The 22,894-nt window shown below is 46.3% G+C and overlaps 2 protein-coding genes across 3 annotated transcripts in view; both read left to right on the top strand.

Moving 5' to 3' along the window:
* The first annotated feature begins 1,329 nt into the window (after positions 1–1,329).
* On the top strand, positions 1,330–12,288 carry colgalt1a (collagen beta(1-O)galactosyltransferase 1a). Its single transcript, XM_035397803.1, has 12 exons — positions 1,330–1,709; positions 4,028–4,138; positions 4,751–4,868; positions 5,167–5,301; positions 5,447–5,651; positions 6,123–6,242; positions 6,811–6,887; positions 7,617–7,723; positions 8,469–8,601; positions 8,729–8,856; positions 9,588–9,794; positions 10,533–12,288. The coding sequence occupies exons 1-12, from the start codon at positions 1,492–1,494 to the stop codon at positions 10,798–10,800; spliced, it is 1,827 nt and encodes a 608-aa protein (XP_035253694.1). The 5' UTR covers positions 1,330–1,491; the 3' UTR covers positions 10,801–12,288.
* Positions 12,289–13,919: 1,631 nt separating this feature from the next.
* Positions 13,920–22,894, top strand: part of gmip (GEM interacting protein) — a 28,757-nt gene continuing 19,782 nt past the window's right edge. Inside the window, exons 1-2 of one of the 2 annotated variants that reach the window (XM_035397800.1) lie at positions 13,920–14,571; positions 15,847–15,990. In XM_035397800.1, the coding sequence (XP_035253691.1) occupies positions 14,370–14,571; positions 15,847–15,990 (346 nt within the window). In that variant the 5' untranslated portion in view covers positions 13,920–14,369. Of the gene's footprint in view, positions 14,572–15,846; positions 15,991–17,039; positions 17,877–22,894 lie in introns of those variants that run through there. The other variant, XM_035397802.1, reaches the window with a different exon arrangement.

The raw sequence follows: 22,894 nt of genomic DNA, 5'->3' as shown, positions 1-22,894 counted from the left end.
TACTCGCAATACCCATCGAGCTAAACGTCGGCAAACTGTTTAAAAAAAAAGTGACAAAATACATCATAAATCTGTAAATCTGAGCATCATCCAGTCACGCCCATATTATGGATTCTTGCACATTCCAGCTCTACAGAAGACAGATACCCTTAAAGGGATTAGCACGCCTTCTCGAAGAAGTGGCGAATTCATTCTATAGACACACGTGTGAGTTCCACCAGAACGAGGCTTGAAACGTCTTAGGCAGGGGTCTGCAGCCGTGGTCCTGGAGAGCCACAGGCTCTGCTGGTTTTTGTTGCTACTCTGTACTTAGGGTGTTATGGTTTGGGCATTGTATGGATGGCACGTGTAGCTCTACTGGCTCACTTGTCTTCATTGATGACGTATAACTGTTTATGGCAGCCGCAGAATTAATTTTGAAGTGTACAGAAGTATAAACGTATCTGCTAAAGCTGAACTAACTGCCTTCAAACTCTCGATATGGCGATTCATCTGACAGCAAAACAACAATCCCAAAAAATACAGTTCTGCTAAAGCAACAAAGGAGTTTTTCAAAGCCAAAAACGAGAAAATTCTTGACTGGCCAGGTCCTGTCCCCCGAATCCATTTGAACATGTGCTTCACATGCTGAAGAAAACTTTAGGCAATTATCCCCTGAAACAAGCAAGAGCTGAGGATGGTTGCAGTACAGGCCTGGCAGTGCATCACTGGGGAAGATACTCAGCATGTGGTGATGTCTATGACTTTTAGCAGTCATTGCATGCAAAGGATATGTGACAAAGTAGGCTACTAAACATGACTTCTTTCCTTCACATAACATTTATGATCCAGGCATGGAATGGGGAGGCTATGTATAAAAAGTGCTATAATTTGTACGTGGTGAAACCAAAGTGCATACAAACACTCTTAAATAAAAGATGAGTGTTCATTTTAATCACATGTGAATTGTTTGATTACAAATCTAAAATTGTGGAGCACGGAGTCAAATAAAGGTAATAAATGTCTTCCCAAACGTTACGGTGCTCGCTCACACACAGCAAAATAAGGCTGATTCTGGGTGAAGCAGTTAGCCTGGTTTCAAATCGTGAAAACCATTTGAAATGACACATTAGCCGTTACTTTGCTCTTTTATTTGGTCGAAAACTCGCGCACTTAATTTAATTGTATTTCTCAAAAAAAAATTGGGGACGTTTGGCTAGAACAAACTGTTGATGACGTAGACATCACGGAGTCTGCATGAAATGAGCGTCTGTGTTACCTTTGACCCATTAGTAGAACCTCCCCTTTAATTCTGAGTTCGTACGGCTGCGGAGTTGTCACTGAGATTTGTTTTCTGTCGGTAGATATTAAATCGACAGGGGTCTCACGTCTCGCGAGCTCGGTTGATTAGCAGCCTTTCGCGTTCCTGTGTTTTCTGTCTTAGCCTTTTGCGTCATTGTCATTGCAGTTTTTATTAGTTTTTACTATTTTTCCGATCAACTTTAAATTGCAATGCTCCGGTTCATTTGGCTACTTTCTGCCCTGTTGTTGCTTCTGTACCCCGGGCCAAGCCAAGGATACTTCCCCGAGGAACGCTGGAGTCCGGAGTCTCCGCTGCTCGCCCCTCGGGTACTAATTGCTCTTGTTTGCCGAAACTCGGAGCACTCTTTGCCATATTTTCTTGGGTCAATCGATCGACTCAACTATCCCAAGGACCGCATTGCCTTGTGGTAAGACTTGGATAATATTTTTTAACATCCACACATTATGATTCTTAATTTTATTAGCCGCAGATTTTATAAACATGCAAACTTGCCATCATACCTAGTTAATGATGATGCATACCACGGATCTCTTGTTTATAGCCAGGTGTTATTTCTTTTAAATCGGCTATGAATAACGGTTGACTGTGAATGGCTGTAATTCTTAGTAGCATTTGCGGGATACGACGTTCTGTAGTGCTGGCAAAATATTCAACACGCTGCTGTTATTAAATGGCAGATGTCCCTAGCAATATAAAATTGTCTCTGATAATTAATGTTTTTTAAAAAAAACGTGTATATTCATTAGGCCTTTTTCGCTAACGTAATTCTTTATGGGAGGACCAGGATACTTCCAGTAGAACCTATAACGTTACTCTTTTTTAAGGGAAGGGAGTGTACTACGTGTTAACCAGCGAAAGGGAACTCTCATCTCTTGCAGGACCGCCTTTCTGATGATGAAACTAGCTGAGACACGTCCACTTACACCTTGCTCTTCAACCTACTAGTCTTGTCTCCTGTACAACAGTTTGCTAGTTGCATATTTTCCATTTCCTCTCCGATAATAACGTCACCACTTGGAAACATTAAAGAAAATGTCCCATATGTTTCAATAGCAAAATAACTTTTAACACAGAAAAGAGGGAGGGGGTTTTGGGGGTTGGGTGTCGGGTGTCTTTGCGAATGCAAGTTTGTCTTGCGTCGCATTAAAAGTAGTTATCAAAAATACATTTGTCTTCGTTCGTTTCTTTCATTTATAGGTTTAGTTTTTTTTTTTTTTTAGGTCTATAGGTCTATGTACTGCCTGAATTGGCAGTAGCCTATTTGTAATAGTCTTCGGGGAGACTGTGATGCCTATTGCAAAATTATTTGTATATTGCAGTATGAATACAATTTGATTGATTGACAGATTGATGACACTGCAATCCAATTAATTAATTTTCTCTTCACAGAAGACCTTGTTACACAACTTTCAATAATTCTTATATATTTTGCTATCAATATGATATTGTAGATGATGATGAGGGCTGCGCATGGCTGATTTGGGGTTTAATCTGGGTTCAGAAACAAACAAGGTGGCCAGAGGAATTGGGGTTTGCTGGACTGTGACTGAGCTGTTAACAGCCCCTTCCTGCACTAAGCCAGAACTAGCCTTTATTATCTCTCCTTCAAAATAAAAATAAAAAAAGTCCATAAAAAGGTCCTTTTTTAGGGCTAGTAATCTGACTCTAAACTGACTCACTAGAATGTGTGTCTAATAATAGCATTCATTGTTATACCCCGAGCAGCTTTGTGTGTGCGTGCGTGTGCATGCGTGCGCAGTGAAGCACAACCTGCTTGTGTCCCAGACACACATGCACATGCATACCTGTCACACACCGGTCACACACACCCCTGCCAGTGTACACTGGAGTCTGTGGCTCGGCTGTTCCGTGGTTCTGGAGGTCCTGTGGTTCGGAAACGGATCGGGTCCTGGCTGATCTCTCTCTCTCGGCGGTCTTGCTGTCCCGACTGCAGCTGCTGTGTGCTGGAATGGGTTCACACCATCGCCAGGCCTGAATTCCCCACACATTCCCCACACATGTTCTGTACATTGTGGAGGGCGGCTCAGCGAACACACAGACCCCAGGAGCCGCATGGCTGCGCGCGCCGATCTGTTTTCATTAGGTTTCAGCCCCAAGATGTTCTATGTAATTACCAGATATATACACACACACACTGACTGCTTGGTGCAATATCTTTGCTGTGACCCCCTGGAAACAGACCCCGCCTTGTTTAATGTGGAGTTATGACGAGACATGAATGTGAGGCTCGTGGGGTTTGGAGAGACGGAGAGACAGACGCACAGACCGATTCCTGGCGTGTGGAGTGTGTGTGTTTAGCGAAGAGCAGAGGCTGGGTCGGACACGGTTGTGTGTTTAGTGTCAGATTGCAGTGTTTTCACTCTCCGGTGATACTTGGGCAAGCAGACTGGAAATCCAGTTTCTGCTCATTGGACAAAATTATCACACACACACACACACACACACACGCACACTCTTGCAGACATGCATTCTACCAGTAAAGGTGCAGTTTCCACGCCCTGTCTACTCTCTGTCTTTTTTACTCTCACTCTCTTTCCCTTTGTCTCTTCTTACCTGTATCCTCTCCTCTTCTTTCTTCCCCCTTTCTCTCTCTCTCTCTCTCTCCTCCCCCCCTTCCATTTACAGTTGGAATGAAGAGAGGGAATGTAATTTCAGACAGTGACCCACTTCCACATGCTTGTGTGTGTGTGTGTGTCCCTGCAGGGTGGCTACGGACCACAATGAGGACAATACCACAGCCGTCCTGCGAGACTGGCTGATCCAGGTGCAGAGTCTGTATCACTACGTGGAATGGAGGCCAAAGGAAGAACCCCAGTGAGTGTGTGTGTGTGCGTGTGTGTGTGCGCGCGCACGCGTGTGTGTGTGTGTGTGCTTGCTAGTAACTGCTTGTGATGGTGTGTGTGTATTTGCAATGATGCGTGTGTATGAGACTGTGATTGCGCGTGTGTATCTGTGATAGTGTGTGTGTGCACGCGTGTGTGAGACTGTTTGTGATGGTGTGTGTGTAATTGCAATGATTCGTGTGTATCTGTGATAGTGTGTGTGTGCGCGCGCGCGTGTGTGAGACTGTTTGTGATGGTGTGTGTGTAATTGCAATGATTCGTGGTTGTGTGTGACTGTGATTGTGCGTGTGTATCTGTGATAGTGTGTGTGTGTGCGTGTGTGTGTGAGACTGTTTGTGATGGTGTGCGTGTAATTGCAATGATTCGTGTGTGTGTGTGTGTGAGACTGTGATTGTGCGTGTGTATCTGTGATAGTGTGTGTGTGTGTGAGACTGTTTGTGATGGTGTGTGTGTAATTGCAATGATTTGTGTGTGTGTGTGACTGTGATTGTGCGTGTGTATCTGTGATTGTGTGTGTGTGTGCGTGTGTGACTGTTTGTGACGGCGTGTGCATAACTGTGTGTGTGCTGGTGTGTCTCTGTAGGGCGTATGAGGAAGAGGCGGGGCCGAAGCATTGGCCGAACCACCGCTACTCCCACCTGATGAAGCTGAGACAGACCGCTCTGGAAGCCGCCCGCGAGATGTGGGCCGACTACTTCCTGGTCCGTTTATAAAACCCGTCCCCCCGCAGCAGCAGGGTGAAACACGATTGCACTGGTCTGTTGTTCCGAATGCATAGGTTCTTGCCCTGTAGGTGTTTATCGTTGCTGAAGACATAGAGACGTCAGTGGCTGTTGAATTTCGTGGAATGACCCAGATTAGAAACCTTGTGAGATGACATGATTCGGATGTTTATTTGGTTCTGTCACAGGGAGCCAGATGCAACAGATCGTCTTACTCCACCCTTCTGTTCAGCAGTGGCTAATTGCTGACTCTTCCTTCTCTGGCTCCGCCCCTCAGCTCGTGGACTGCGATAACCTCCTGACCAATCAGGACGTCCTGTGGAAGCTGATGAGGGAGAATAAGACCATTGTTGCTCCCATGCTGGAGTCCAGAGCAGCCTACTCCAACTTCTGGTGCGGCATGTCCTCCCAGGTACCTGTCTGTCTGTTTCTCTGTCTATTTGTCATTCGTGCGTGCGGTGTGTGTGCGTGTCTGTGTGTGTGTGCGTGCGCGTGTGTGTGCGTGTGCGTGCGTGTGTGTGTACAGTACACCTGCGCCACTCTGTCATTGCCTGCAGGGCTACTACAAGCGGACTCCGGCGTACATGCCCATCAGGAAGCAGCTGAGGAAGGGCTGCTTCGCCGTTCCCATGGTGCACTCCACCTTCCTGGTGGACCTGCGCAAGGAGGCGTCCCGCCAGCTGGCCTTCCACCCGCCGCACCCCGACTACACCTGGGCCTTCGATGACATCATCATCTTCGCGTTCTCCGCGCGTATGGCAGGTAAGGAGGAGTGAGCATCTTCTTTTTTTTTTTTTTTTCCTTTCTTTCCTGGCCCTTCATTTTTCTGCCTTTCTCCACCCCTGCTCCCTTTCCATGCATCTCTGATCACTCCCGAATGCCATTTTCTCACCACCTCCCATTTCTTATCCCCTTCTCTTTCTCTCTTGCTCTTTTTCTTTTTTTGTCCCTCTATCCCTCTCTTATCACCCCCAGCCTTCATTTCTCTCACTCTGGAACAGAAAAATATCCCCACCCCGTTTTGCCTTGGGCCCCTCCCTCTCTGTTCATATTTATTTTCATAATCCAACGAACAATGTGCAAGTTAAGTGTTTCCGTAGTTTTTTTAATATTCATAAATAACAGATCAATATTTTTGGGGTGGGACAGGTGTGATTTTAATGACAGTTGTTTCTTGGTGTAATGTGATTGTTACGTTCTGTTATGTTTTTTCTCTCTCTCTCTCTCTCTCAGATGTGCAGATGTTTGTATGTAACAAGGAGAATTATGGGTACTTCCCCATCCCCTTGCGCTCTCATGGCACCCTGAAGGATGAGGCTGACAGCTTCCTGCACAGTCTGATGGAGGTCATGGGTGAGTTTGGGGTCAGAGGGCACAGTAGACCGAGGGGTCATAGGTCATGAAGTAATTGTAGAATCGAAGATTCAATAGACCCCCACAGATACTCTGTGTTCCTAAATTGCTTCTGTATTATAATTTTTCCCCCGTGACACGCTGCATCACTGTACACCTAGTGTGATAGTGTTATGCTATTTAGATTTGGAGTGGCAGTGTAGTGTAATGGTTAGGGGACTGGCCTTGTATGTTAAAGGTTGTGGGTTCGATTTTCCAGCTGGGGCATTGCTGTTGTACCCTGTAGAAAGGTACTTAACCTGAATTGCATCAATAAATGTCCAGTGAGTATCTGTTAAATGCAGAGATGTTATGTATAGGTCCTGCCCTTGAATTTTTTGAAATGCATCAATTTGGAATCCTTTACTTTCAACAGTCGTGAAACAGTACTTTCAATGGTAAGAATACAGAGTTGAGTATCTGGTGAGCTTATAGAATCTGTGGTAGGGTCATAAGTCTCCAGGGACCCCAAAATAAAATGAAATGACCCTCAGCTCTTCCTAATCGCGGTCTCTTCTCATTTCTGCAGTGCGAAACCCCCCGTTGGACCCTTCCAGTTTCATATCGGCCCCAGCCAAGAAGCCAGACAAGATCGGCTTCGATGAGGTCAGAGGCGTCTGTGGGGGGGGGGGGGGGGGGGGCTTCTGCTGAAAAGGGGCGTGTCTTGTGGTTGATCTGCCATGCTATGCACTTAAATGGGCATGTCCTGTTTTTTTCCCCTTGGCTGTTTTTGCGCATGTCCTCCGGGTACTCCGGTGTCTTTCCACAGTCCTAAGACATGTAGTAGGCTAATCGCACAATCTAAATTGTCCATAGGTACAAGTGTGTGTCTATGTGCGTGAGTGTGTGTGTGTGCCCTGCGATGGATAGACGACCTGTTCGGGGTGTATTCCTGCCCCCCCCCCCCCCCTTCCCCCACGACCCTGATCAGAAATAAGCGGGTTTAGATAACGGATGGATGTTTTTGTGCATTTCTGCTTCTGATTGGCCTGCATCGTTGGTTCCCGCTGGGCTTCTGCTCTGTGCTGATGGCGGATGGTTCCGCTGGGCTGTGCTCTGTGCTGACGGGTGTTGGTTCCCACTGTGCTGTACTCTGTACTGAGGGCAGTTGGTTCCCACTCGGTTGTGCTGTGTGCCAGTGGCGGTTGGTTCCGCTGGGCTGTGCTCTGTGCTGACGGGTGTTGGTTCCCACTGTGCTGTGCTGTGTTCTGAGGGCAGTTGGTTCCCACTCGGTTGTGCTCTGTGCCAGTGGCGGTTGGTTCCGCTGGGCTGTGCGGTGTGCCGCCGGCTTTCGGTGATGCTGCGCTGTATGCTAACGGGCGCGTCCCTCCGCAGGTGTTCATGATCAACCTGCAGCGGCGCACGGACCGGCGGGAGCGCATGCTGCGCACGCTGTACGAGCAGGAGATCGCCTGCAAGGTCATCGCCGCCGTCGACGGCAAGTACGTCTCACCTTCCCGTCCGTCAGCTTAGGCCGACGCGCAGTAATCGGTAACTCTCGGCGAGGGCGGGAAGCCGGTGAGGGAATGAGTCCTGATCGTTGCGTTAGCGCCTCCTACTGGTTGGTCGGGGCGCCTGTTCAGCGGGGAGGGGATCTGGGGGAGATGGCGTGAACCTCCGCACGCGTTACGCTCTCCCAGTGAAACTGCTCGCTGTCAGGTGAAAAGAAGCAGCTGGCAGCTCCACATGTATCGGAGGCTGGCATGTGGTAGTCCACACCCTCCCCAGACCGACAGAGGATAGCGCATCGACCAGGACTGTGATGCACACGGGAGAATTGGTATAAATTGGGGAGAAAATGGCACCAAAAAAAAAAAAAAAAACTCAGCGAGGGAGTGTAATGGGTACACACACAAAACTCAGACCTGTGCCTATGCATGGTGAAACCCAGGAAGAGTCGTTCAATGTAATTAATCGTTTTTATTTAAATCTCTATCTATCAACGAATCTTGCATTCATTGTAATAGTAAGTTAAATGGACGTTTGCTTGATTCATTATCTCAAACTATGAAATTCTGTTGCACCCGGCAGAATCAGTCTTCGAATGTGTCATTATAATGCAGTTTCCTTGAAGCTTGTCACCAACATCTCATAGACATCATAGACAAACACTCTGCAATGAACTGGAGATTAACAGTGTTTATACTATGTCCTTCTTCCCCCTCTCTCCTCCCGTCTCTCTGTCAGTGCACTGAACGTCAGCCAGATCCAAACCATGGGCATACATATGCTTCCGGGGTACAGTGACCCCTACCATGGCCGGCCCATAACAAAGGGGGAGCTGGGCTGCTTCCTCTCCCACTACAACATCTGGAAGGAGGTGAGGATCGTAGGCGAGTCCCAGGCTTTTCGGGCCTAAATGCAGCAGAGTACACAGATCCAGTGGGACGCTTCGAGGGGAGTCACTTGTTTTGTGTGTGCCTGTGTAACATGGGTCTGTGTTTTAGATTGTAGACCGGGGTCTGAAGGCCTCCCTGGTGATTGAGGATGACCTGAGATTTGAGATCTTCTTCAAGCGGCGCCTGCAGAACCTGATGAAGGAGTTAAAGAGCGAAGGCCTGGATTGGGACCTCATGTGAGTACAGCACTCAGCCTACAGAGCCCAGTGTGGCCTTCAGAACACAGAGCACAGCTCAGCCTACACAACACAGAGCCCAGCACAGTCTAGAGAGCACAGAGCCTGGCTCGACCTGCACAACACAGAGCCCAGCTCAGCCTATAGGACACAGAGCCCAGCACAGCCTAGAGAGCACAGAGCCCAGCTCGGCCTTCAGAACACAGAGCCCAGTACAGCCTAGAGAGCACGGAGCCCAGCTCAGCCTACAGAACACACATTATTACAGTTGGTGGTGCACTATTGTTTTTATTCCTAATACCCAGCCATCGTTTTTCAGTCTTAAATTTGCTGGCAGGGCCCAGGTCTGACAGTACTGTTCTTGCAGAGCTTGGCTCTACTAAAGCCTTTGTTCTGGGAAATGACAGTGGAACCAGGTTCAGCTGAGCAGGAATTTATTTGACTTCCATGCATGAATGAGGTCAGGGGTTCAGGATTGTTCCAACAGTGCTGCTGTCATGACAACACTGAACACTGTGATCCTGGCTTTAGAAGCTCATTCATGTGTCCACAGATAGACAAAAATGCACTGATGTACCTCTCTGTCACTTTAATTAATCCTTTTGTCCAGGAATTGCTTGTTCTTGTCCCCTTGATCCTCTCACCCTCTCGCACTTACCCGGCCCCCATCTGTAATCCTGCCCATGCATCCCTCTCTCCCTCTTCTCTTTCTTTCCATCCCTCCCTATTAGCTATATTGGGAGGAAGAGAATGCAGGTGGATCACCCGGAGAAGGCGGTGCCTAACATCCACAACCTGGTGGTGGCCGACTACTCCTATTGGACGCTTGGCTACATGATGTCCTTGCAAGGCGCCAAAAAGCTCTTGGAGGCGGAGCCCCTGAAGAGGATGCTGCCGGTTGATGAGTTCCTTCCCATCATGTTCGATAAGCACCCTGTGTACGTTCATCCAAAGCTTGACCGCCTTAACGCTCTATGTGCTCCTCCTCTCCTCTTCCCTTCTTTATCTCCATCTCTCCTTCTATCTCATTCCTTCCCTTATTAAGTTATGGTATTGTTGATGGGGCTGCTGGTGGCTCATCCCGGTGAAATGCTGGGCAGTTGTGTTTGGATGAGTCCTGTGTTCTGATACGGAATGCCAGTGTCATGGCGTACAGCAGACCCCCACAGAGCGTTGGGTAATTGGCGGGTGGGATCCCACCGCCCGTGGTGGGATTGTCCGTGTCTCTTCGTGAACAGAGTGACAGTTTCAGTTGGGTGCCAGTGGTCTACCTCCATCGTCTTCGCTTGAGCTGTGCTCTTCCAACACGTAGTGACTGCAAAGCTCAGCTGGTGGACCGCAGGGTGAAAGGAGGCGCGGTCGAGCCGCACGCGCTCTGTGGGACTGCACAAGCTGACAGTGGTTTCAGCAGTGCGGCAATTGAGAATTCCAAATTGGGTAAAATTATGTTGTGGGGTGGGGCGGGGGGGGGGGAAAGGCTGGGGGGTGGGACAGTGATTTGACGGGGGACATTGCAGTGATGGGGTATGGGCTTCTGCACGCAACTGGGCAACCTAAAATTGTGAGAAATGAAATAGAATCAGGCTTTATTAATCATTTATTATTGGAATAAATAATCAGTAAATAGAATTTTGTTCTTCATAATTTCCTTTAACCTCCTGCCCCCCCCCACCCAGCTCTGATTACATGGAGCAGTTTGAGAAGCGGGATCTGAAGGCGTTTTCGGCCGAGCCCCTGCTGGTGTACCCGACCCACTACACGGGCGACCCGGGCTACATCAGCGACACGGAGACCTCCACCGTCTGGGACAAGGAGGGCGTCCGGACGGACTGGGACCGCGCCCGGTCCCGCAAGACCCAGGAGCAGGAGGAGATCAGCACCGAGGCCCAGAACAGCGACGTGCTCCAGTCCGCTCTCGACAGCACCGCCCGCGACGAGCTATGATGTCCACCGCCAGACCGCCAGAGGGCGAAAGCCAGAGGGAGACAGAGCCAGAGACAGAGAGGAGAGGCTGGGGGGGGGCAGGGGCGATTTAACAGTTTTTAATCGTTCTGTTTTTGTCATTTTTACAATGGGGGCTAACTTTTGGGAGATGATACACCCCCCTCCCCCCACTACCCCACACGGACTGCCTCTACTTTTTAAAAAAAAATTTTTTTAGGTTGTTTCTTCTCCTCACCACACAGTTTTAACTGGTCCACATTTCTTTTTTTCCCCCTACACCCTGACTGCCACCCTTCCCCCGCCAAAGTTGTTTGTGACTCTTGACAAGGGATCCATCGCTGTCGCTTTTAAAGTTAAAAGATACTCTATGCTACTTTTTCCTTCCTAAGAATTTTCATTTTTTATCAGATTTCATATTCCTCTGTTTGTCTTTTTTTTGTTTTTTTTTCTTCTCTCTGACGTTTTTCCTGTCTCTGAGTCAGGACACACTGGCAGTAAGGAAGCCATGCTGTGTTCAGGAGTGCTTACAGATATGATTTGAACACTGTGTATTCATGGAGTACTTATGATTGGACCACAGTGCATTAACAGAAATCATCAGATTGGACCATAATGCATTCGTGAGATTCATCTGATTGACCCAGAGTGCATTAACGGAAATCATCTGATTGGACCACTGTGCATTATCGGAAATAATCTGATTGCACCACAGTGCCTTGGTGGAATCCATCTGAATGTATTGATGAGATGCATCTGTCCAGCCTTGAAGATCCTGCTTGTTTTTTTTTTTTTCATTTTTTTTAAACTCCATTTTTCCTCTCTTCGTGTGGTCAGGACCGAGATTCACTTCCACCAGCATTTCTCGTGAAGTTCAAAGGGTTTGATTTTGATTTCTCTTGGGTGAGTTTGGCGGAGAGCTGTTGGAGCCCAAGAACAGTCCGAAGAACTCCGCTGAAGACAGTTGAGCGAGGGAGGGATGGTGCATATTCATCAGGAGAAAAAAAACCCGGTGTGTTCCAGTGTATTCACCTGTGCTTCTGGTCTGGAGGGGTTTTGGGGCAAGGGATCCCCCCTCTCTCCCACGTTTTTCCCAGCATCCTCTGAGAATACCTGCTTTCGTCCTCTCTCTCTGGGGGCACATGGGATGCCCTCACAGATCCAAGATGGCAGCCAACACCTTAAACTCCCTGTAGTTTGTGGTTTAACAGAACAGACGGAACTTGGAATCCCATCCCCCCGCCCCAAGCATCAAGAACCTTCCATCTCCTTTTGAACCTGTGCATTGAATAAGTCCTCATATACCCATATCATTAAATGCCGGTCCGGATTGGACAGCACTGATGCTCCCCTCCAATTGGGAACGACGGGGCTGGAGGGACAGTGAGGGTGGTGAAAGCATATTTGGATCATCTTTTTGTCACTTTTTAAAAAATTTTCCCAAATGTGCCTTCTTACCAAAGAATAATAATAAAATGTATTTTTAAACTACAAGGGTGTCAGCAGTACCTAATTATTCTGTCTCTAATAATTCACTGACCGAAGACGCAAATACATGAGGGATTCTGAATCGCACCAGGGCAAAAAATAACTTCTGACGCCTGCTTTCTGTGAAAGATGCTTTTGTTCTAACGATTTGAACAATATTTACATTGTTCACTGTGCTCAGTAGCACCTCTAGTGACAATATGCTATCACTATGGGGCCATAAACCATTCTGATGATGTCATCATCTGATGTAATTCTTTGAGGGGGGGAGGCGGTGGTTCTTGGTGAAATTAACACAATGTGGGTAGTATTACCTACTGAACTGCAGTTCTGAATGCAGAGATGATGTATATTATTGGCATCCAGAAATGGGGAAGTCGTAGCCAAGCCATGGTCTCTGCTAGACCTGGGTCAAATAAATATTTATTTTGGATTCAAATACTTTTCTACGCTTTACTGATCTTGTCTGGTGTATTGAAACCAATGAAATACTCTCAAAAAGTGCGAACGCTGCCTTCTGGTCATATTGGCAGACTGTTTACACCAGGCGAGGTCAACGGAGCGCAGAAAAGCATTTGAATCCAAAACAAATGCGTATTTGACCCAGGTCTGGTCTGTGCTGGCTGTTTTACACGTGTTCGCTTTTGTGAGGCTGCCATTCCAAGTTACAGCCAACTTCTCTCGTTTGAAATGGGTAAATGGTGGGAGCTGTGACCGTATCTGCCAAATCAGTGTGCCATTACAAATGTCCTTGTAGATTAAAAAAAAAAAAAAACTGAATTTCTGAACAGATTATATCCATAGTACAACAATAAATCGCTGACCTGTTTAGTCTGACTGAAAGCTTGATGCTTTTACGATGCCCTTAGTTAACATGTAGGCACGTAACAGATGTATCGGATAAACCAGAGTAGTGTCCACATCACTACTGGTGTAGCAGTTCCTGCCCCTCTGCTCCTTGTAATTACCCCTTCCCGTTACTCCCACAGCCCTCTACTACCCTTCCAGTGACAGTCATTTACCTGATATTACCTCTCTATCATCTATATGACAAAATATACTTACATTCTCCAAGAAATGCATTTTGTTATAAATGATTGTTTGTTAGCGACATCACATGGTGATACTGCATTTTTGAATTCTTGAGAGTGACTGCGGACTGCGGGTCAGTGTTCGGGGAAGACCACTGTACCTGACGTGAACTCCTTTGTTGTGTGTCATACCATGGCACCATGCCCATTAACTTCCTAGAATAAGTTACATTACTCGGTTTAAAAAGGCATTAATCTAAAACTCTTTAGTCAAAGAGCTGCCCCTCGCAAAGTGTAAATAATGCGCTTTTAAGTACATGCAGGTAGAGCCACAAGTGCTGCGTACGATACTTGGCTTGCTAAGGGTGAAACGTTCTGCGGCTTTCTGAGCCCAATTTTGGTGCCGAGCGGGTTGGCTCTTGGAGTAAAGCGAATGCCCGGCTATTTCCACTTCGAAATAATTAAAGCCATAACAAGGGTTGAGAGGACGCCAAGAATGTTGCGAGAGGGGAATGTGGTTGGACAAGATGCTTAGTTGAACAAGAGATTATCACCGGCAAAACAGTAGTACAGTCTGGGTAATGACGTCCGTGCAGGTATTACAAGAAAGTCGGATAAAGCGTTGCACCACATAGGTTACTCAATTTTAAAAGCCAGCGGACGGACAAAACGAGGTGGCACACTTGCTCTAGAGACTTCAGAAAGTGTTTTTTTCAGCTGTAGCCTACAAGTCAAAAGAGGCCATGCATTGGGAAATGTGAGATTTTAACTGTCTGTGAGACCATTCAAACGGAATAACCACACGAAAATCGGAATTTAAGAAGTGGAAATGTCGTTAAAGTACCCACGTAGCCATGCCTCTACGGAATCTATGCCTGGTCAGTGTGGGAATAAGTTGCCACAGGGGACAGTCGAACCAGGGTTGGACGGGCTGAGACACACTGACATTTCCGGATCAAGTTCCAGGTGTGACACCTCGAGAGTCTAAATCAGTCATGTAGGCTACTTTTACGTTTTACTGACTGTGAAACCATTGAATGTTATCTGGAAAACATGTCATTTGCGGACACTAACTCACTCAAAAGCGACGGAGGTCAGCCGCCAGAGACGGGACGGGATTCTGGACGGGAGACTCGATCTGTGGATTCACAGGGGACCAATGATGACTGCCGCGAGCTCCTGTGGACGGTCGCGAGACTACGAACAGTGGCCGACAACATCAAACAACTGAGACAACTTTTCGAGCTTTGTCCCGGTAAGCTACTGACGGTGAAAACAGTAACAATGCATTATTATTATTATTATTATTATTATTAGCCTATGTGGGCAGTGCTATTCTGCTGTTGTCCTAACGCTGCGTCCACATTTATGTTATTTTTTGAGTTAAATATATTGACCTGTCTACTTGCATGTTTTCCGTGTGATTCCTGACAAACTGATGGATGTGGTGAAGAAAACGCGTCCTTTGTCTCAGTTATCCTTTGACGACATCTATGTGGACCGCATTCCGCTCGCAGTTCCGATAAGATTCGCTGTAGATCCGCGTTGCGAGATGACATCGCAAATGTCGCAGTCAGGTAGTGGTGGCGCAAACCCTGTTCCTTTCACAACGTGCGACGTCATGTTAATATTATTCGAATGGCAGGTTGGCCATGACTCATGGCATGATTGGTATGCCATCCCGCCAAGTCACGGATTGGTGGGGCGGCTTACCCTATAGCTACAGCACCGAGAGTTCGGCACTTTTTGGGGTTTTCTTATGGAAATAACCTCCATGACCACACTCTCAGCCCTTTAGAACATTAACGTATGCACCTTCTGATCTTATGGAAACAGAAACAATTCACAAACAACTTTACACGTCCACACAATAAAGCCCCAAATTTTGGGGGATCCCCCGTTCCTTACTAATTGTAGGCCACATACGTGGATGCTGCAAAATTTCCCGCCAGTACCGTGTTAACTGCTCTGTAAGAAGAATGGTGGGCTACTAACTCGTTGCACGAATAAGAGTTGATGTATGCTATTTATGGTCAGGTAAACTGCAGACTTGTTTTTCGCGTGACCACTTGCTGAACACCGACTCAGAAACCCTTTATCTGTTAGTAAGGCGCTCTACTGTGTAATTACGCAGATGCATTTAATGTCGGGCTGTGCTGTGAAAATGTGTATGGGCTTGCATATTTATTTTATACTTTGTCATGCTGCAGCATACATTGTCTGACCATCTTTCTTGCTCTGTCTTCCTCCACATCGGTCTGTCTGTATGTCCGGTTCCTTTACATTACATTTGCATTACAGGCATTGAGCAGACGCTCTTATCCAGAGCGACTTTACACAACTCTTCTTACGTAGCATTTACCTTGCATCCATTTATACAGCTGGATGTATAGTGAAACAATGCAGGCTAAGTACCTTGCTCGAGGGTACGACGGCAGTGTCCTGTCTGGGAATCGAACCTGTGACCTTTAGGTTACAAGACCAGCTCCTTACCCATTATGCTACGCTGCCTTTCCCCTCTCCATCTCAGACCCTGATGGCCCCCCGCAGATGCAGGTGGATGATGGACTCCAGGGCCTGTGGGACTCCCTCAGGCCCCTAACCGAACGGTTCCCATCCCTGAGTTGCCCTCCCCTGTGCCACGCCTTCTCTACCCTGCGACTCTCCCTGCAAGGTTTACCTCCCGTCCCCTGTCCCATTGCACCTGCAAGGTGTACATCCACCAGCAGGGGGTGCTGCACTCTTGCTCTAGAGCAGTGGTTCTCAACCTTGGTCCTGGGTGCCCACTGTGTATTCTGGTTTTCGTTCCAACCACAATTGCAGTCCCGGAATTGTAACAAGCTATTATTTTTGCTTAATTAGGTGCTTCTCATGTCAGAGGGATTATTTGCCCACTTAAGCCACTTTGTGTCAGAAATAGCTATGCATGCCATAAAGAATCAAAGTCCCGTATTCACATTGTGCTATATTGTAGGCGATTATGTAAAGATGTTTAAAAAAAAAAAAAAAAAAAAAAACTTTTTAACTAATCATAATAAAGACTGAGGCAAATCAACAGGTTCCTAATTGGGGAAAGTGTGGACACCTGGCCAGTAAATCTAATCATTTGATAGATAACGAAGAATTCAAAAACAAAGAAAATGATAATGAGTCAAACCTGTATTGTGCTAATTAGTTTAAGGGAAATATTATGCACTTAAAGCACTTAAACACATGTGTTCAGCAACCTAATTAGGAGCCTATTAATTCACCTCGTTAATTTGAGCTGTTAAAAATGTTACCTTTTTTAAAGTGATTGTTTGAAATTGCAATCACTTAAAAAGCAACACAATAACACAATGGGATTTTATTCTTCATGCCATGCATAGCAATTTCTGACATAATGTGGCTTAAGAATGAAAAACACCTAATTAAGAAAAATTAACAGCTTGTTAAAATTCTGATTGAATCTCACGAATTGCAATTGTGGTCGGAACGAAAACCAGCATACACAGCGGGCCCCCAGGACCGAGGTTGAGAACCACTGCTCTAGAGATACGTATATTTTCCTGAAGATGTACAGTCTGGTAGGTTTTCACTCCAACCTGAACAAAGCGCACCTCATTCAACAGCTGGCGATCTCATTGAGCTTCTAATTAGTAGAATCAGGTGTGCCAAATTGAGGTTGAAATGAAAACCTACAGGATGGTAGATCTCCAGGAACAGGGTTGGGCAGTCCTGCCACAAAAAAATACAAGAATTTTGATGTCTTCAATATCTGAACAGATATTAAGCAATTTAACTTAAGACAATTGAATTGGTCAACGGTTATATCTTTTGGTTTATCAGAAACACACACACACACTTATGCAAGTGCACATGTAAGTTGCAGACACAGATTATTGCACAGGTACACAAGTACCTAAAAGTGCGCACACACTCACAAAGAGGACGCAAAGAGGACGAGTGGATACTGTAGGTGTGCCCTACAGCAAGGTGCAGCCACGCTTCCTCTTTTTGCGCTGGTGAAAGGGTATTAGGAAACCTCAACCAGCAGGGGAAAAAAACTGACACAGCTCTTTCAGAGAGAGAGAGAGAGAGAGAGAAGCTGAGTGGGAGGGAGACCGTCATGGCCAGGGACAGAGATAGATCAAAAAACGCCCACAACAATCTTTTTTTTCTCCTCTGTGTGTGTGTGTGTGCGTGTGCATGCGCGTGTGTACGCATGCGTTTATATGTGTGTGTGTGTATGCAGAAACCAATAGAAGCGAGGGTTGAGCTTCTGGTCTGAAGTTGTCTTGTTTGGCAGGGGACTGTGTGAGAGGGTGCGAAAGTCTGAGTGCGCGCGCGTGTGTGTGAGAGAGAGAGAGAGAGAGAGAGAGAGGAAGTGAGAGAGCAGATGAAGAGGATGGTCTGAAATGGAGAGACGAGAGTGAGGGTCAGCGGCTTGTAGGTTTGGAGCGAGTGGAGGCACATGAGAGAGAGAACAAGTGAAAAAGAGAGGGAGAGGGAGGAGGAGGGCGGGAGGCTGACACAGGAAGCAGCAGAGATCAGAGGAGATGGAGGACGCCAAGCCCCAGGGTGAGTGCAGACACTCCTTCACAGGAGGCAGTGGGGGGCATTTAGGGGTGGGGGGGACGCAGGGACGCAGCAGGACCGTCTCTCCCCTCTGCCTCCGTTACTGTGTGTCGAGCAGCTGATTTCGGTCACCCCTCTCACTAACCGTAACTCTGCCCTCTCAGCCGTTCTGGGCTCTCCTGAGTCTGTTCCTCTTCCTTCTTCTTTTCTTCTTCTTCCTTCATCTTCTCTGTGTCTCACTCTTTATGTTTGGTAGATTTTTTTTTGTTCTGTTCCGGTCTGTGAATTCAAGGGCCCTTTTCCCCCCCGTTCCTCTCTTGGTGCTGCTGCCTCTTGCGCTGCTGCTGCAGAAGTGTGCTGGTGGCTTCCTGTACATTCATCCTCCATGTTGGCCCAGAGTTGTGTTTGTGTGTGCTGGTATAGAGAGAGGGAGAGAGTGTGTGTGTGTGTGTTTGTATTGAGAGAGAGAGAGAGTGTGTGTTTGTGTGTGTGTGTGTTCGTCTATATATATATATATATATATATAGAGAGAGAGAGAGAGAGAGAGAGTGTGTGTGTGTGTGTGTGTTTGTATTGAGAAAGAGAGAGAGAGAATGAGAGAGTGTGTGTGTGTGTGGCTGTGTGTGTGTGTGTTCGTTTAGAGAGAGGGAGAGAGTGTGTGCGTGTTTGTATTGAGAGAGAGAGAGAGAGAGTGTGTGTGTGTGTGTTTGTACAGAAAATGAGAGAGTGTGTGTGTTTGTATAGAGAGTGAGAGTGTATGTGTTTGTACAGAAAGTGAGAGAGAGAGAGAGTGTGTGTGTGTGTGTGTGTTTGTGAGTGTGTTTGTGTGTGCAAACAGAGAGAGAGTGTGTGTATACAGTGTGTCCTTCTCCTTCATCATACCTGGGAAATGTATGTAATCAAGAAACCGTATTAAGGGCGAGAGTTTAAAACTAAGGCAGCCAGCCTAGTTATGAGCTCTCTGTGTTATGTTATTCATTTGGAATGGTAATGTAAGGCGGAAAGATTGAAAGATGTGGAAGACTATATTTTTGAGCATTTCAGGGGGTGTTTAAAAAAAAAAAAAACTTTTATCTGCCTCTGCTTCATTCTATAACTGATTCAGGTACTTCCAGATGTTCGTTTAATTAAGGTCTAACTGTGGTGTGCACCAGTTGCACACGCTTGCCTTAATGTAGGTGCACTGTAAGCGTCAGGCTGGGATTTAAGTAGAAATTTGTTGTGAATTTGTAAGTTGGAGGTGCCCTTTTCTGAAGCTATCTGTTCACTTACTATGTTGCCAGTCTGCAGTTGCAGGATTCACCCTCTAGGAGTCCATCTCGATATTCTATCCAATATGAACAACTGTGGGAGCTATGAGCTCTGCTGGGCAAAATCAGAACAGGCACAGACCATTTGGCACGTTGGTACATTGTAAACCACTGCTCTGGCAGCACAAACCACCCAACAGCCTCAAATATCTATCTATATAGATAGATAGATATTTGTGGCTGTTGGGTGGTTTGTGCTGGTTTGTGTATATATATATATATATATATATATATATACACACACACACACACACACAAACACTATATGGCCAAAAGTATGTGGCCACCTGACATCAAACATCTCATCCAAAATTATTGACATTAATATGGAGCTGCTATAACAACCTCTTCTGGGAAGGCTTCATACTAGATGTTGGAGCATTGCTGCAGAGATTTGTTTCCATTCAGCCAGAAGAGCATTAGCGAGTTTGGGCACTGATTGGGCCATTAAGCCTGGTTCGCAGTTGGCTTTTCTTGATCCCAAAGGTGTTGGATGGGGTTGAGGTCAAGGCTCTGTGCCGGCCAGTCAAGTTATGCTGAAACGGCAAAGGACCTTCCCCAAACAGTTAGGGAAGCACAGAATCTTCTAGAATGTGATTGTATGCTGTAGCATTAAGATCTGCCTTCACTGGAACTTAGGGGCCCAGCCCAAACCATGAAAAACAGCCCCCGACCAAGGTATGTCCACATGCTTTTGGTGTATGTATGTATGCATGAAATGGAGTACCTCTCTCTTCAGTCCTTTCTGCCTACAGTGCCCAGAATGCACTGGGAAGCTGTTTATCATTGATGTTCTAGCACATTAACACATTCATAAACGGATATACATTTAGACCTGTTTCACTGTTTTCAGTTTTTTCTGATGCACTTATGTATTACGGAACATATTTTACATAATAAGAAACAACAGCTGGATTTACTGTGTTGAGGGGAGGGAAATGATTTGCATTGTGGATTTTGTGAGTGAACTAGATTTGAGGGTGGTTTGGAAACCACAAAAGGGTGCCCAAATGTGCTTGTTCTTTTTGAAAATGGGTACTGAGGGCACTGTCCCAGAAGGCAAATGAGGACACGTTACGCTTTGATGTTGTAACTTCACACCCCATTATTTTTTAGGGGTTTATGGTTTTAACTGGAGACTGGGAAATGTTGTTTTTTTAAATCAAGCAGCACGAATATTGATTTAAAAATAACCGTCGTTTAAAAAGGATCCCCTTGTTTTACTTGCAGAGCGAAAACCTGATGCACTTAATGAACAGGATGTGGTCGACCTATATGAGAGAGAGAAAGAAAGAGAGAAAGAGAGAGAGAGCGGGAGAGCTTGCAAAGGGTTTTGCTGTTCTTTTGGTTAAATTTGCCTGAATCAGTTAACACTCAGGTGTAGCACTTCAGCCTTCGGTCTCTGTTTTAGCTGAAACGCCCTGAGGTGGCTGAAATCTGGTTTGGGCTGGTTCGGGTGCCTTTGCAGTCCTGTTTTAGCCAGAATGTGGAAACCCCGTGGAGCCAGCTAAACCCCCTACTTATCCTCCTAAATGCTGACAATTGCTTTTGTCCCCTGCAGGGGACATGAGTCTCTGGCCATTGTCTCAGGAACCATATACATGCTACTATGCTGAAGCCTACGCTACATGGGGACACTCGGTAAAAATAAAATAAAAAATTTTTTCAAGGCAACGTGTTTTGGTCATGCACAGCATCGTATTATGGCAAACAATTAAAATCCTGAAATGTTTTTTTTCCCCGAAATTTAAAGCCATACTGCACTGTTTTTATAGCACCCACCACAATGAGTAGGCCATTACTGTCATGCACGTCCTCGTCTTCGTCAGCTTGTCGGTATACCTGCATAAATGGACTGCATTTATCCAGGATAATATACCTTTGTGTTGACATGTACCAGTGCGTATTTTCAATGGCCACTCATGAATTAAACATCCTTATTTCACTGCCTTATGAGGCATAATTTAGGTTAAAAAAATGTGATTGAGTGACCAAAAAAAAAAAAACCCCTTCAGATAAAGGCTATGGCTGTGCCACGTGGCCTACTTCCTGTGAACCTGAAGGGTTCTGCATGTTCATGGGGTTTATGAACGCCTTTCACAAGAGCTGCAAACGAGGAAGTGCTCTGCGTTGCCCCTCTCTTCTTATTTCCTCCCTGCCTCTCTCACTCTCACCCACTCTTATTTCTCTTTCTATGTCACTTCCTTTTTATCCGTTTCCCTGATTCAAGTTGCAATGTGAGGCATTTTGTTTTCTTATAGGTCATTTTGGAGTCTTCAAACGTCCTTATGAAACAAGGAGAAGTGTGTGCGCGTGCATGTGCATGTGTGTTTTGTGTGTGTGTGTGTAAAATTGCCTGTTTCTGCAATTGTTTTTTGCTTTTGACCTGCTTGTATACTTAAGAACAGTGGTGTCAAACTCGTGCCATGGAGGGCCGTGTGTATGCAGGTTTTCATTCCAACCAATTAATGCTGCCTTAATTGAGTCCAATTACTCATTCAGCCATATGCGTTTAACTGCATTGAAGCACAGAATATAAGAAAATTTTTATTTAGACAATGCGGGTCACCATAGACGTCGGGTCACCATTGTGCACAAACCTGCATCCCTAATTCAGCAAATAATTTAACTAATTATATAATCAAGATCTGAGGCTGGAATGAAAACCTGCATACACACGGCCCTCCATGGCACGAGTTTGACACCACTGCTTAAGAATCTTCCATGGCACCGAAGAACCAAAAGCTTTAGCAATGTGCATAATGTAACTCATTATGATTCATGGACTTAATACTTTGACCAACTGTAGCAAATTTGAGGATTAAATACGGGAGATAGAGAGGCAATGGGGTTTGGTTGGGGTGCATGAGAGGTCCTCTCACTTTGTTTGGGGGTACCAAAGCTCTTGCCAAGGGGTGCATCCTTTTGGGTGCACAGCAGGGCCCAAGCTGGGCAGAGGGGGGCATAGTTCCTGGAAGTTGCTGATCCTCCCACCTGCATTCCTCTGACTTCCTTGGCTCAGCAAAGCCGCAAATATTTTGAGAAATCTTTTGAGAAAAATTGGCAAAATCGTATCTTTCGCTAAGCATTGCTCTCTCTTTCTCATTCGCGCACGAGTTCCGTCAACCCCCAGTCTCTTCTTCTCTCTCTCTCTCTCTCTCACAAACCATCTTCCTTCCTCTAACACATTTAGCACAGCCTCTTTCTTTTCTCCCATTTTGTGTCTGTTCATAATGCCTCTCCGGATCAGTCGGTCAGGAAGAGAGTGCCTCGGCAGTACGCCGATCGCAGAGGTCACAGGCGACGGCAGGCGTAAGGTTTGTTTCTGTTGCTGAGATGCGTTTCAAACCCAACGCATTCATTCCTCACAGCTCGTAGGTTGCGGGTTTGATTCCCAGCCGTGGCCCTGCTTTTGTGCCCTTAAGCGAAGTGCACAGCCTGAAAATCTGCTGTAGATATGCTGCTACGTAAATGAGTTGTATGCGCAAAGGATCCGTAAGCTGCCCTGGATAAGACCGTCTGCTAAGTGCCTAAAGCGTAGATGTGACGTATGCAAATATTCGTGTGCTACAGGCCTCGTTGTTACATTATTACATTACAGGCATTTGGCAGACAAAGTACGACAAAGTGTATAACCATAACCAGGAACAGGTGTGTCGAAAACCCTAGAGAGAAGTACCGTTCCAAGTGCAGGGAACAACCGCATAATTA

Source organism: Anguilla anguilla, chromosome 17 (genome assembly GCF_013347855.1).
Source record: "Anguilla anguilla isolate fAngAng1 chromosome 17, fAngAng1.pri, whole genome shotgun sequence".
NCBI classification, from domain to species: domain Eukaryota; kingdom Metazoa; phylum Chordata; class Actinopteri; order Anguilliformes; family Anguillidae; genus Anguilla; species Anguilla anguilla.
This window is presented reverse-complemented; position numbering and strand designations above follow the sequence as displayed.